Source organism: Rhinoderma darwinii, chromosome 3 (genome assembly GCF_050947455.1).
Source record: "Rhinoderma darwinii isolate aRhiDar2 chromosome 3, aRhiDar2.hap1, whole genome shotgun sequence".
NCBI lineage: Eukaryota > Metazoa > Chordata > Amphibia > Anura > Rhinodermatidae > Rhinoderma > Rhinoderma darwinii.
Genome location: NC_134689.1, coordinates 327,841,359 through 327,857,206, shown reverse-complemented (window position 1 = coordinate 327,857,206; position 15,848 = coordinate 327,841,359). Strand labels below are relative to the sequence as shown.

At 40.7% G+C, this 15,848-nt stretch overlaps 1 protein-coding gene across 1 annotated transcript in view; it reads left to right on the top strand.

Annotated features, from left to right (window-relative positions):
• IGDCC3 (immunoglobulin superfamily DCC subclass member 3) overlaps positions 1-15,848 on the top strand; it is a 131,398-nt gene that overhangs the window by 32,972 nt on the left and 82,578 nt on the right. Inside the window, exon 2 of the mRNA XM_075858294.1 lies at positions 6,765-7,070. Coding sequence (XP_075714409.1) covers positions 6,765-7,070 — 306 coding nt within the window. The remainder of the gene's footprint in view (positions 1-6,764; positions 7,071-15,848) is intronic.

The window sequence follows — 15,848 nt, the reverse complement described above, 5'->3', positions numbered from 1 at the left end:
AAGCACATAGAAATTTTTTTTATTGAAATAAAAACACAACCCTCATTAACCATTTTATTGAGAATAAAAAAAACGCCGTCATTGAAGTCCTCGTATCCGAAGTCCAACAACCGAACCTGTAAAAAAAACACAAACACACAAAAATAATCAGTAACACATAAAGAAGCAAAATTATTATTCTTACCTTTCCTGGGTCCAGCGCTGGAGCCGCAATGTCAGCGAGCTGGGCCCTGTATCTAATCCTATCATGTGTGATACAGTCTGCTGAGCTGTGTATCTAATCCAATCATGTATGATACTGTGCTGGGCCCTATATCTAATCCGATCATGTGTGATACTGTCTGCTGAGCCACTGTATCTAATCCTATCATGTGTGATACTGTCTGCTGAGCCACTGTATCTAATCCTATAATGTGTGGTACTGTCTGCTGAGCCACTGTATCTAATCCTATCATGTGTGATACTGTCTGCTGAGCCACTGTATCTAATCCTATCATGTGTGGTACTGTCTGCTGAGCCACTGTATCTAATCCTATCATGTGTGGTACTGTCTGCTGAGCCACTGTATCTAATCCTATCATGTGTGATACTGTCTGCTGGGCCACTGTATCTAATCCTATCATGTGTGATACTGTCTGCTGAGCTGTGTATCTAATCCTATCATGTGTGATACTGCCTTCTGAGCCACTGTATCTAATCCTATCATGTGTGATACTGTCTGCTCAGCCACTGTATCTAATCCTATCCATAGTTTATAGGGTCGTAGTGCTATAGATATGCTATGCTGTCTCCTATACACACACTTTTTTTTGGGGCGGACACATATGTATTGGGGCTATTTCCCGGACATTTTAAGCCCTGAGGGTATGTTCACACGGCAGCGTCTGTTACGGCTGAAATTACTGTGCTGTTTTCAGGAGAAAACAGCACCGTAATTTCAGCCGTAATGGCATGTGCAGGCGTCTTTTGCTGCGTCCATTATGGAAGTAATTGAAGCTGGTTTTCCATGGAGTCCATGGAAAACGGCTCCATTTACATCTGAAGAAGTGACAGGCAGTTTTTTACGCGCCGCCTTTCGACAGCGGCGCGTAAAAAAAAATGACCATCGGCACAGAACATCGTAAGACCCATTCAAATGAATGGGCAGATGTTTTCCGACGCTTTTGAGCCGCATTTTCGGATGTAATTCAATGCTAAAACGCCCAAATTACGTCCGTAAATAGTGTGTGTGTGAACCCAGCCTTAGTGACGCCCCGGCTGCTAGTGCTGCATTGTTGGGTCACTTAGGAGACCCAGCGATGCAGCTGAAAGCGGACCGTCGGCCATGAGAAGTTTGCGGGGTGGGGGGGGGGGGGGGGGCCCTGGCACATTATCTGCACAGGGGCCTTTTGCAGTCTGTGTCCGCCACTGGTACACAGTATATAGTCCCTCTTTTACAGTACCCACCATTGTGACTTCCACCACACAATATTTCAACTACAGTGCTCAAATTCTGGAAAGTCATCAGAAATGGAAGTGGAAATTGGGCAAGATATTTTTAAGACCTTTTAGTCTATACTATAGAAACCAAAATAGTTTTTACGTTCACAAGTTTGCATTGATTATTTTCTTATTTAGATTAAAAATAAATGTATTTGGGAATTTAGTTTGTTTATAGAACATTTAGCTAAAAAGCAGAATGAGATTATCAGGACCTGGCGGTACCTGAAGCAATGGGTCATGACACAATATAATCAGTACACTTGTGGTCTTATTTCTATGTGTCACTAAAGAGTTAATAGATTTAAAAACATAGAAACCAAAGGAAGGATGAAAGTCACTAATTTATTAAAACAGGTGGAGTGTCCGTGAGCCGCAGCTGGGAAAAATCAGAACGTTGGTGAGAAAAATCTTGGAATTCCATCCGTGAATTATCTGTGTAACTCAATAACTTGCAACTGTGTGAGCTACTGGGAATCCTCCTGCTGACGAATAGAGCGCCGCGATGATGACAGGAAGCTCTTTGGGTCTCCGGCCTTATACATTTTCACAGTTACATTGTGATAAGTGTTTTCTAAAAGCAATGAGACATGATACTGTCTTTTTAAGTAGGCCAAGTGCCTGGTGAAGACTTGAGTAATGTCAGATGACTTTAGCGTATTAGTTTCAAAGTATCTTCATTTTTGATACTATGTTAGTCTCATTGAGCTGTTTATAAACAGAGATGTATCCAACAGATAGAGTAAGGCTCTGTTCATATCTGTGTTAGAATTCCATTTTTCTGGTCCGTCATAGAAGCAGAAAGACGGAATTCAATGCTGTGATGGATGTGTGACATGAAGGACACCAACGACCCCATTGACGTTAACAGCCTCTGCCAGGTTTTGACCATTTTACTGGAAAACATAGTGGAGCATGCTCCAGTATTTTTTTCTTTAAATAATTTTTATTCCGTTTTTGATCTATACAACCATATGATGACCAAACCGATTTATACATCACCGACACATAAGAACAAACACCTTCTTCCCTACAAAGAATCTCCAAACGGAGCCTCGAACGCAGATGTGAACACAGACTTAGGAATCGTGCACACAACCACAATTTGTATCTGCAATTATGGATCTGTAATTGCGGATAAAATACTGACCCATTCATTTCTATTGGCCACAGACACCTTCCCATATATATTAACGGGTGTGTGTCCAGGCCGTAGAAATGACTCGCAAAAAATAGGACAAGTCCTATTTTTTGCATTTACGGACCCGGCTCCTGTACTTGTTACTGTGAGCATGGTCCGCAAATGCAGGTGACACTCCCCGGCCCGTCCGTGCAGTATTTACCAACTGTAAATACTGCACGGTCGTGTGCATGAGGCCTTATAGACATTTGTCATATTCTATTAAACATTTATTAATTTATAGGGAATCTGATACCAGAAAGAGCCCTTATTTTTGGGGCATCTATAACTGAACTGTGATTGTCCTGCACATATCAAATGGAAAGGATCGGTGAACCATTTGATTTGATAAGGAGCATAAACAAATCCTATCGTCTCCACCATGAGAAGGCTTACGTGGTGGTGACACATTCATAGACTCATTCATAAACACCCTAATAACAAGTGCTCTATCTCCTATAAGAAAGATGGATTCTTCCTTTATAGGAGATCTAAACTTTTAACATATAAATCTTTAACATAATTAAGAAATGCCACTTTGTAATACAGTTTCTATAAAAATTTGGTTCTGATCATGAAAACTGCAGAATGGAAGGGGGAATGGGCAAAGGGAAGTAATGGTTACTTATATACTGTATGTCTTGTCCATATGTTCATAGAAGTGTCTTGAGTTTAAGGACAAAGTTTATGTGAGCAAACCTTATACCACAGTGGCAGTCCTTTAGATCACAGCTTAGCAACTGATTCTCAATAGAATATATTACAAAGCAAGATGATGCCTAGTTTCTTATACTTTGCAAAACAAATATTTATTAGCGGTCATCCGTTTACTGTATTGTCTTCATAAGGGCCCCTGTACACAGACTCTGGGAAACCCCAAATGGTGACTCCATGGGGAAGTGTATCATCCCCCAGAAACAATGCTACGAGGGGACAATATCTCTAGAATACTGAATCTTATGGCGCTTGCCACAATTTTTTTCTTGCGGATTCTCACCAAATCTGTGAGAAAAAAACAACTCTGTATTAAATTCGGAGGCACATGAAGCTTCAGTGTGTGCCAATAGCGGGCGATGAGTGCTATATTACGGATCAATACAACATGGATCTTTTTTATATTACTTAAAAATGACATACAAATTTTAAATATAAATAATATATATTAAACAATACTGTAGTAACTGATGCAGAAACTGTAATAGGTGCTAATAGAAGTCAAGAAATGACACGGCTCACAATAAGAGTCTATATAGTCTTTGCGGGACTCATGAAGACCAATTCACAGCAGGACCAAGTCTGAATAATAGTGTCTGCAGGGCATTGTGGTAGTGTGGGTGGCACTAGATACATCTGTTGTTTTTAGATAAGACGGGCTGCAAATGAGGAAAATTAGAAATTTGTTACAGAAAGTCAACACTTTGGTGGGGGAGGGGAATGCTGAGTAGTTATTGGTCGTGTTAAAAAAAGATTCTTCTGTATGTGTATATGTATATTGCACTGGAAATAATGTCACTGGAAAATCCCAAATCCTAAGCAAAAATAATTCAACGTACTCTGTTCCACAGATCTTATATGATATAAATCCCAATCGTGCACAGTCTGAATGCTGAGAGCGGAACTGAAAATAACCAAAACGTTTGCAGACTAATAAAAATCCAATTTGAAACCGTATGCTTACAGAAAACCTGCAGCGCTCGTTTCTGCCATTTTTCGTGGCATTTTTTGCCGGCAGTCCTTGCATCAGCTTCATTGGCCGCAGGTTAAATGCCGCGGTCACATCATGAACGTTGGGTGCTTATGTTTGTCAGAGCAGTCTGGAGGCCTAATGTGGGACCCCATGTCTGCCAATTTTCTGCCACTATTAAGCCCTGCCAGAAGCAGGACTTAATAGGAGGTAGTAGATAGCACAATACATTGCAATACATAGATACTGCAGTGTATTATACCAGCGTTCAAATGATGGCTTATTTAAGTCCCCGAGAGGTACTAAAAGAAAGTGAAAAACAGTTAAATAACATTTTTAATAATGTATTAAAAAAAGTGAATCAAAGTTTTTTTTAAAATATCTAATTTTCGCCTGAGCCTGTGACCCTGTCCTATGGAAAAAAAAAAACGCTGCCCCGGCCATTGTGCCATGGTTACATAGAGTGGACGATATCATGAGGATGGAGGAGCTCACTACATCGCTGCGGAATACTTTCTTCACAGTTTGGTCCTCTTAGATCCGGTTTCAATCCTCGGAAAGCCTATAAGTCCCTGCTGACACCTGATAGTGTACTGTATTCCCAAATGATCATAAGGGGATAGAGAATATCCCCCCACTTTTCTTCTCCACCAATCTTCCTAAATGTCTTGTTGGTCCTAGCCTGGATCAGCATAAGGTTCCTTTTTTTTTCTCTCAATCGTTTATATGTACTAAGTCATGTTTCTGATGATGAATTTAGTTTTAGAAAATGGTGCTCGTATCACGAATATGGCTGCTGGATTGTGCCCTTTGTCATGTATATTCTGTTTGTAATTGTTTCCGATTACTGTTGGGTCGGTCTGACACAGTTCTCTGTGTTTTGTGTATTTGTATTTTGCTTAAATTGGAATAAAAACTGAAATTTTAAAAGGTCTGCCATCTTTGTACTCATTTGAAGCCCTGCCTCCGTCAGAATCGCGATATACTGCAATACATTAGTATTGCAGTATATCATGCAAGCGATCCAACAATCGCTGCTTTAAGTCCCCTAGGGTGACTAATAAAAAAAGTAAAAAACAGTTAAATAAAGATTTTTATAATGTTTCAAAAAATATATATATTAAAAGTTCAAAAAAATGCCCTTTCCCATTTTTTCCCTAAAGCAATGTTAAAAAAATAAAAGTTAACGTAACTGGTATCGCTGCGTCCGTAAAAGTCCGAACTATCACAATATAGCATTATTTAACCCGCTCGGTGAACGACATAAAAAAAAAATATATATATATATATATAAAACATGCAAATTGCTGTTTCTTGGTAACCTTAGCTCTAAAAAAAAAAGGAATAAAAAGTGATCAAAAAGTCGCATGTACTCCAAAATGGTATCGGTGAAAACTACAGCTCGCCCCGCAAAATTTAAGCCCTCACACCTCTAAATTGATGGAAAAATAAAAAGTCATGGCTCTCAGAATATAGCGACACAAAACATTTATTTTTTTTAGCAAATAGTTTTATTTTTTTAAAAGTGGTAAAACGTAAAACATATACGTTTGGTCTCACCGTAAGCGTATCAACCTGTAGAATAAGGTGAATATGTCGTTTTTACAACCTGATGGACGCTGTAAAGACAAAACCCCCCACAAAATGGTGTAATCGCTGTTTTTTGCCCATTTGACCCCACAAATAATTTTTTTTCAGATTCCGAGTACATTATGCGGTACAATAAATGGTGCCATGGAAAACTACAACTTGTCCCGCAAATAACCAGCCCTCAACACCGCTCCATTGACAGAAAAATACATGGGTCTCAGAATATGGCGACAGAATGTTTTTTTAACAAATTGTTTTTTATTTGTAAAAGTAGTACATCTTAAAAAAGATATAAATTTGGTATCACCATAATCATATTGACCAGCAGAATAAAGTTAACGTGTCATTTTTACCGCACTGTGAACACTGTAACAATGAAACCCCAAAAAACAATGGAAGAATCAGGATTTTTTTCTAATTCCACCCCATAAAGATTTTTTTTCAATAGTATAGTCTCCAATGTCTAATTTCCCATCCGTAAGTATAATGGGGACGAGGACTTGTGCCTTATAAATTGTTAGTTTTAAATAGTGAATATAATCTGGAACAAATGAACCATTTATTTTTCCTCATGGAAGCCTGCTGTGAGAATATTAATAAGCTTAAAATTGTACCCATTTGTTTGCAAATGCGATTATTTTTGCGCCAGCTGTGAACCTGGCCTAAATGCAGGCTATACGCATCAGATTGAACCCCCAATTTTTTTAAATGTCAAAGAAAAATGGCAAGTCGCTCTTGTCATTGTGGATTAGAAATGTAAAAATGGAATATGAAACTATGTTGAGCACACAAAATCCTTGCTAATATTGGCTGTGTTTTCTTTACCCTCAGGTCTAGGTGACTCAGTCGAGTTGGCATTTACAACGGAGCCCAGTGATGAAGTGGCAGTACCCGGGCAGCCTGTCACCCTACTGTGCTCTGCAGATGGTGTCCAGCCAATTACTATCACATGGCGGAAGAATGGTGCTTCTCTGTGGAATGAGGAAAACGTGTTTCCACTTCCCAATGGCTCCCTCTATATTACTTTTTTCCATGTCAAGAAAGAGGATGGATCATCTGACCAGGGTGAATATGACTGTGTGGCACAAAATCGTTTTGGGACTGTAGTGAGTCGCAAGGCAAGAGTGCAGGCAGCAGGTAAGTGCTTATGTTACTACACTAGATCTGCCTTTTGTAAAGGAATATTCTGGGACAATTTGCTAAATGATTGTAATTATATCGTAGCCTATCATATGTGGTACTATTTAAGAGAACCACACAGAATCCTTTTTCCCATCATGCCACACTATCATGGCAGACTGAGAGTGGTCTAGCCCCCGGGCATTAAAGTGTCATAGGCCTTGTACCAGGCACTAGACCAGATTAACAAATTGAAGCAGAGAAGCCATTATTACTTGCATTTTTTTGGTAAGCCCTACATGGGCCAAGGGGCCATTGGGCACTGCCTTAACGCTTGAATGTCCCCTGATAGGAAACATGAATTGAGAGTAAAGCGGACCATACACTTTAGATAGCTGTTGGCCAAACACTCAATCGGCTGACAGCTATTCCTCCCAACCGCCTCATACACATGCACGTTTGGCTTAGCTAAGCGAGCATGTTTTCTAGGGTATGTTCCCACAGAGTAATTTGTAGGCAGAAAAGATCTGCTGCGTACCTGTATAAAAATGCATGCTGTCTTAATGAGCACGGGTATTTTTAAGCTTTTTTAACACTTTTTAGGGCGGGTTCACACATGGCGGAATTTCACTTAAATTCCGCTGCGGACACTCCGCAGCGTTAATCCGCAGCGGAGCCGTTTCTCCATTGACTTTCACTTTAATTTAGCAGTGTTCGTTTACACGATGCGTACAATTCCGCTGCGGAGCATAGGCTGCGGAGCGGAATTTGGTGTCCGCAGCATGCTCTGTCTGTTGCGGAGCAGTGGCGGACTCATGGCGGAATTTCTCCATTGACTTCAATGGAGATTCTAATTTCCGCAATGAAGTCCGCAGCTGTCATGCACATGTTATGTGTGCTGCGGATGCGTCTTGCTTTTTTAACTTGACATTTCTTCATTCTGGCTGGACCTATGTATTTCTAGGTCTACAGCCAGACTGAGGAAGTCAATGGGGCTCCCGTAATGACGGGAGCGTTGCTAGGAGACGTCTGTAAATAGTCACTGTCCAGGGTGCTGAAAGAGTTACGCGATCGGCAGTAACTGTTTCTGCACCCGGGACAGTGACTACCGATCTCAATATACATGTATCTGTAAAAAAAAATATAAGTTCATACTTACCGAGAACTCCCTGCGTCTGTCTCCAGTCCGGCCTCCCAGGATGACGTTTCAGTGTAAGTGACGGCTGCAACCAATCACAGGCCAAGCACAGGCTGCAGCGGTCACATGGACTGGAGCGTCATCCAGGGAGGTCGGGCCGGATGCCGAAAGAGGGACGCGTCACCAAGACAACGGGCGGTAAGTATGAATTTCTTTGACTTTCACTAGGGAAAGTGCTGTCCCTTCTCTCTATCCTGCACTGAATAGGGAGAAGAGAAGCACTTTTCCTGCAGTCCGCAGCGGCCAGTCCGCATCAATTTTCTGCACATTTTGTGCAGATCCGCTGCAGAATCTGCAACGCAGATTCTGTGCGGCATTGATGCGGACAGTTGCGGAGGAATTCCGCCATGTGTGGTCATGCCCTTAGAGCTTTTTTTGCTGATGTTTAAATTACTGTACCTAAATACCTGTAGTTTTTGAGGTGTGCTTAAATATGTAATGGTATGAAAATACGCAAAAACTTTTTAAAATGGCAAGCAAGCGTTTTTGGAACCATTTTGAAGCCTTCCGTTGACTTCAATGAGAAAATCTGGCAACACTTTTTATTTACACGGCACATTGAATTATTTCCGTGTGAAAGAAACAGGACAAGACCGCTGAAGCCAGTGAATGGCTGCATCAATCACATGGGTATATGGGCACGTCATCGCTGCAACACTGTCAACATTGAGCGCCGGGGAGCACCCGAGCGGCTGCGCTGGAACGCCTGCGCATATGTCAGGAGGGGGTGGCTCTTTTATTGTTTTATGCCATTCCCCCACTTTTATTCCGATCTCTTTAATGAGAGAAAACACCAGATATTGAAAAAGAGCATTCAATTGGTACCAAAAGAGTCCACATATGATTCTATTGCTGATTTTGTATACCACATCTCTATGATGGGAGGAGATGGGTGGGGTGTTAACATTTTAGCAGATTACTTTATGATTATAGTTGAGTTTCCAAACCACAAGAAACTGCTAAAAAAATGCCCAAAAATATTGCCTATTTTCTATCTTTACAAATACAGAACAGTAGAATGGATAATACTTTATAGTTATCATTGAATACTTTATGTATGAATAATCACTATTTACTGTGCGCATCATTACAGCTTCTAGTCCCTTATCATTCCGTTTTTACTTGGATTCCTTCCTGTTTTGTCACAATCCCAGTCTAATTACCCAAATGAAAACCTGAGAATTAAAGGGAATACTGCAGTTCACCCAAATATCCCCCCAAGTCACACTCACAGTGGTCCAGGAAGCGGAGATACTATTTCACAGGCTCCTCACTGTGGACTTACAAAATAGCAGCTGTAAGCACACAGGTTTTTAATCTTTTCGTAACAGGGGGGTGTTTAGAGTCTTGATGCCTGAGTTAAATTTCCCCTTTTGCAAAGCTGCACTCTAAAGGTGAATTTGTTTTTACAATTCTTATTCTACCCAAGTGTTAACTTTAGACAGTCCATGTGTGATAATCTTCCAAATACAAATATTTTTTAGTGACAACACAAGAGCAGATAAGGCTGTGTAAGGCTGTTCTGTCTGACACGTGGCACCTGACGACCATGCAAAATGCGTTTGTATCACATATTACTAATATTGTTGTGTGTGGATTTGGAGAAATCTGCGTCGTTTTTACTTTTTTCAATGTTTTATTATTTTTCTTATCGCCTTTATTTGTGTTTTTTTATATTTATAATTTATTATATTTAGTTATATTAGACCATTAGGGCTTACGCTGACACACTACAGATTTTGGATGGCCGAAAAGGCCAATTTAGACTAATTTCTGACGACTTTCGGAGCCTTTTCATGACATGAGGATGACAAATGCCAACCGAAGACAGATATCTGTGGAAAAGTCGATCTGTTGTGTTGGATTTTTTTGGGTCGTTGTAGGGTGAAGTCTTGTAAAGTCATTCATGCCAAACGACAGATCTGCATCTCATTAGTAGAAACCTAGACCAGGCCACAGATCAAGATTGTGTGTTCTCCGCATGCCCTCAAACCTTATCTGCCGCAGGAAATCCCTGTGACATCATCAATGGCATCACAGGTTTCCCTATAAACCACTCAGCATAAATTCAAAGTACAGGGTGTGGCTGCCAATGTCACAGCCGATCCTGCTGATGGTACTGTGTGCAGGGGCGTGCTATGCCATCAAAGGGAGGAAGGGGTTAACAAAATGATGGTTGGATTTAAATAAATATTATACATGTATCGTAAATTATACAAAAAAAATTAAGATAATGTACAATCTAGTAAAAACCAACCAACTGTGTATACTACACTATAAACTGTGACACAGGATACAATATGGGTCACGATAAATCCATTAGTTATCATTATTTTTAATCCAGGCCATCACTAGTTACTTTCCATAATGCTGACATAGAGGAACGTTCATTTGTTAACTAGGGGAGGTCAAGATGACACAATAAATGTGCGGACTGGGGGGGGGGGGAGAAATGTCAAGGACAAAAACCTGTTATTTATATTTGTAAGACGGCAAATCCTCCTCCTACTGTTCCCTCCCACAAGATTAGCACAATGTGTACATGGAAAGACCTTTGTTTTGGAAAGCGTTTGACATTAATAGGTGTCCAGATAAGAGAAAAATGTGTTATTTTAACATTATATCTAAATGGGTTGTATAAGACTGTCTGCCTTTTCTCAGTAAGTGTGCGTCCACACGCAGAATTTCCGACCAGATTTCCTATGCGAAAAATTCTGCAGGGTTTTCGCAAGAGAAATCGACATGCTGCAGATCTAGGGCACGTTTAGACGTAGCGGAAATTTTCCACTGCGGATTTTGCGGCAAATTCACGGCAAATACGCAACGAATCTGCCGCAAAATTTGCATATATGAGGGTTCGTCCAGACAAGGCAGATTTAGCAGTGGACTTGCTGTAGATTTTAGCTTTTGCACTGCAAAGTCTGAAAGTTCACTGCTCCTTCTCAACAGACTGTGCATGCTGCTGAAGGTAAATTCCACACCACAATTTCTGAAATAACTTAACTAAAAAGCTATAGAAACCAAAGGACAAAATGTCTGCTGCGGATTTCCACTGCGGCCTGTCCGCATTGGAATTCTGCAGCAAATCCGCCACGTCTGAACATGTCCTTGGAATACAAACTGCGGGTAAATTTTCGCACTTCTTTTCTTTGTTTTTTTCTTTTATAGCGTGCGGATGTTCCAAAATATTACCATGGGCTGTATCTGGTATTGCGGCTCAGCGATATTTAAGTCAATGGTGTTAAGCTGCTAGATCAGACACAGCTCATGGAGAAGAGTGCAGCTTTCTGGAGGTAAAAAAAAAAAGCTGACAATTTTTTCTAATTCTCTACCACCTCTTTAAAATGATATTGTTAATTAAATTAAGATTTGATCTCCTATTGAAAAAACAAAGAAAAAAGCTCCATCATTGTAGCCATTTAAAGTTTATATCAGACAACTTCCAAAATAGCAATTCCCTCACATGTTGTGGAAAATGCTCATATTACCTGAGGGATGACCCCATAATAAGGGCTGGATTTCAAATTTTCCATTATTATCCTTCAAAACCATAGTCTGGAGTCCATTGACAGACTGTAGGCTGACGTAATCATGTCCACTGACAGCTAAGTTTTGCTTAATAGATTCCCAGCATGCCTAGAACTAGTCTCTCTGGTAGGGAAATCCCTGAATATCCACCCCAGGTCATCTACTGAGCCTCAAAAGATTGCCCTCTTACTCTTTATTCTCAAACTGTAATGTATTATGTGTCTTAAGCTCATGCACACTAGAGTTGTACGCAGCCATAATAGTTGCTCTATTTCATATGCAGGCATACAGAGTTTTGTCTGTCGGATTGTGCCATGTGCCATATTACAGAGCTACACGCCTCATGCCACATGTATCATTTTGATCAATTTGGCATGAAGCCTACCATACTATTGATAAATCTCCACCATTCAATCTGTGGAAGAAATGTACAGTAATATGTTTTTTCTTTTGGATATTTTTAGAATCTCTGCCTTTAGCAAAGCTTTTATATGACATCTGCAGATTAACATGAAGAGTCAGTGGTTCTATAAACACATGCTGAGTAAATTGGCTGGAGATGAACTAGGGACATGGTTCCTCTTTCCTACTGCTTATTTGCATCCACGGGTTGGGGCACATTGAGCAGATTTAACCTGTCAGGATCTTGAGCATGAGCCGCTGACATCAAATAATGGCACCATTTATAGGCAAGATGAAATCTAAAAGGATTAGTGCGAGACAAAGAGGATGCATGATTTTATGGGTCACCATGCAAGGCATTATTAGGCTTCGACAACAAAGGAATGTAATTACAGGCAAAAGGGACCCAAGCATCACGCTGGCACCCAGCTAAAAACATCCCGCCATTATCTAAGGCTGCTCATTAGGAAGGATTTTAAGGTGGCCTCTCAGTTATTTCTGCTTCTGAAGAAAAGTTCACAGAGGTGGAAATTCAGTCCAGTCCTTTGTATGGGTGCCACTGTCTGTTGCGCCAGTGGTATGTGGCAGACGAAGATCCTCTGTTTGCGGCAGGAGATCAACACCAAAGCTTCCGACCACTTTTCCAGTGCCAGCTTGGCCCATATGTTGTGCTGACTGTACAAATTCCCGAATTTTGGTACAAGCCATTTATGCCTGGTATTTAACAATGGAATATAAATAATATATAATCATGTGCTCTCAGTCTAGGGTGACAACGAAGGAGATTTATGAAGAATAATGCCCCAGAATTGGGCATTTGCAACATGCCGCAACAAAAAGGAGCATGTGATAAACGTATTATTTTGTTTTTGCTGAACTTTTTTATATCTACTTTGGCAGTTTTGAAAAGAGTAAAATGAATGGGGCATGGCTGAAAGGCATCATAAGATCCACCCGATTTACAAAAGACGTCTCCTGTTTTTTAGCACAAAATATTGGCGTACATGTTTGTTAGTCATGGAGTGGTGTATGACAAGCTGTGTCTAACTTGCCTAGCACTTTAAGCAAGATATTATATGCCACATGCACCATTTTCAAGATTGTAGACATCCGGCATGGTACCTCGGATGACTAGGACTATCACTAAACATCTGACCAAACTCAATCTGCCACTTTCTACAAATCTGAGTGCTAGCAGAGATTATTCATGTAGGAGTCTGGAGGACCCTACATTAAATATTTACAATGGGAAACTCCAGAAGCTAAAGTTGTCAAAAGCAGTAACATAACAGATTAAATATAACTTGTTACTTTAATAATTTAAGGCTGGGTTCACACAGAGTTTTCTGACGCGGAAACCTCGCCACAAAACTCATCAAAAACGGCCCGAAAATGCCTCCCATTGATTTCTATGGGAGGCGGAGGCGTATTTTTCCCGCGAGCGGTAAAAATTGTCTCGCGGGAGAAAGAAGGGACATGCCCTATCTTCGGGCATTTACGCCTCTGACCTCCCATTGACATCAATAGGAGGTAGAGAAAGCGTATTTCGCTGAGTTTTATGCCCGCGGATGAAAAACGCTGCGAAAATCGGCGTGCAGGGGGAGGAAAATCTGCCTCAAACTTCCAAACGGAATTTTGAGGCAGAATATCCGCTTGCAAAAAACTCAGTGTGAACCCAACCTAAACCCTCTAAAATATCAGCATTAAGCCGCAATCATTTTTACGATTAGTATATTCATTCTTCATTATTGACTTTTTATTATTATTTTTAGGAAGCGCCGTCATCCAATACTGGACCAGTCATCATATTGATCCTACGAATGCATTGTTATGATCAGTACTACTTGTAATATGATTCTCTTTGGCATTCCCTTCTTAACTTTTCATATAAACATTTAGCTCAACTTTATAAACCAAGCTGCTGTGTGCAGAGGCAGATTTGGCATTTTTGAGGCCCAAAGCAAAGTTATTAGGTCTGGGGTCCAAATATTTAATAATATACTATGCAGTGTTGTAGTATTTATAAACTATACAGTAAATATCACGAGACAGTGCTTAAAGGGGTTGTCCCACTTTTAGACTGGTTCCAATCCCCCCGGCAAACGGCTGATTTTGCCTAGGAAGCCGTGGTCAGCCGGACGGATCCCCCTCTATGAGATAACCCCTTAGGCTATGTTCACACGGAGTATTTTGGGGGAGGAATATCTGCCTCAAAGCTCCAAACGGAATTTTGAGGCAGATATTCCTCCCCCAAAATACTCCGTGTGAATAGCAATGATCGCGCCGTTTTTCGCCCGCGGCCATTGAGCGCCGCGGGCAGAAAACACGCTTTCTCCTGCCTCCCATTGAAGTCAATGGGAGGTCGGAGGCGGAAGCGCCCGAAGATAGGGCATGTCGCTTCTTTTTCCCGCGAGGCAGTTTTACTGCTCGCGGGAAAAAGACGCCGACGCCTCCCATTGAAATCAATGGGAGGCGTTCTCGGGCCGTTTCTGCCGAGTTTTGCGACGCGGTTTCCGCGTCAAAAAACTCGGCAAAAGACCCCGTGTGAACATAGCCTTAAAAGTAACACCAGAATTCAGTGACCAAATAAAAACACCAGGCATAAAGTTATCTGACAGCAGGGCTGTACAATGCTTAAAAAAAAACTGTGATGCAATTAACATTAAGATTTATGTTGATCACAAGCCCCGTTGCCAGGACATTGTGGCATCTCCTTCAGCAGGAATGGCTAATGAGTCTTATCCCTCAGCTAGGGCCGACCCTGGAGACATGTGGCTGGCACTTTAATGGGAATGCACCTGACATATAGTATTTGAGGGGGCATGTGTCTGACACTGCTAAGGGGTGAGGTATGTGGCAGGCACTTTTGTTTGTTTTTTGTTACAAGGGAACTGACTGAGCATCCGTGTGTGCGTGTGTGTGTGTGTGTGTGTGTGTGTGTGTGTGTGTGTGTGTGTACTCGAGCAAAATTGGTGTTAACGCCCCTGCTACAACACTTAAATATTTACATTGCAGGTGTCAAAATAAAATGTAAAAATAGGGATAATAAAATTTTTCTTTCTACACATCATTACCGGCTTTATGTACTCAGCACCAATGCCATCCTTTTAATCAGTGTGATAATGGAGAATGACTAAACTACAATAGAAGATCCGGCTATAAATAATAAATATGTTCACTATACACTATATCTGATAGTCTGGTGTGCCTGGAACAGTCAAGGTATCGAACGGGTGGATTTGTAAAAAGTTATACAAAAAAACTAAGATGTTAGTATTTGTGGAGTTGTGACCTCTGCAAGTCCCCAGTAAGTCATCACAAGCAAGTATACTGCTGCTTCAGTGGATATTGTTTTGTTTGCAACACTTTTAGTTCCATTTCTACCTATATGAAGAAGGACTAAATGACAAATCCTGTAAAAAAAACGAATCATGACGAATTATGAAAGCACTATACAGAAAAATAATCCTAAAAACATCGGTGCGGAAGAATCTGAAAAGATAAATGAAACCTGTAATGTCAATAGGCTTATCCGGTGAAGTTGTCCAATAAGTTATCTAACGGTTTCCATACAAGATCTACCCAGCACAAGGAGGCTTCGTTTTAAGCGAAAGGTAATTCATAGGTATCACCCCACCACGTGTAAAAAAAAAAAAAAAAATCATACA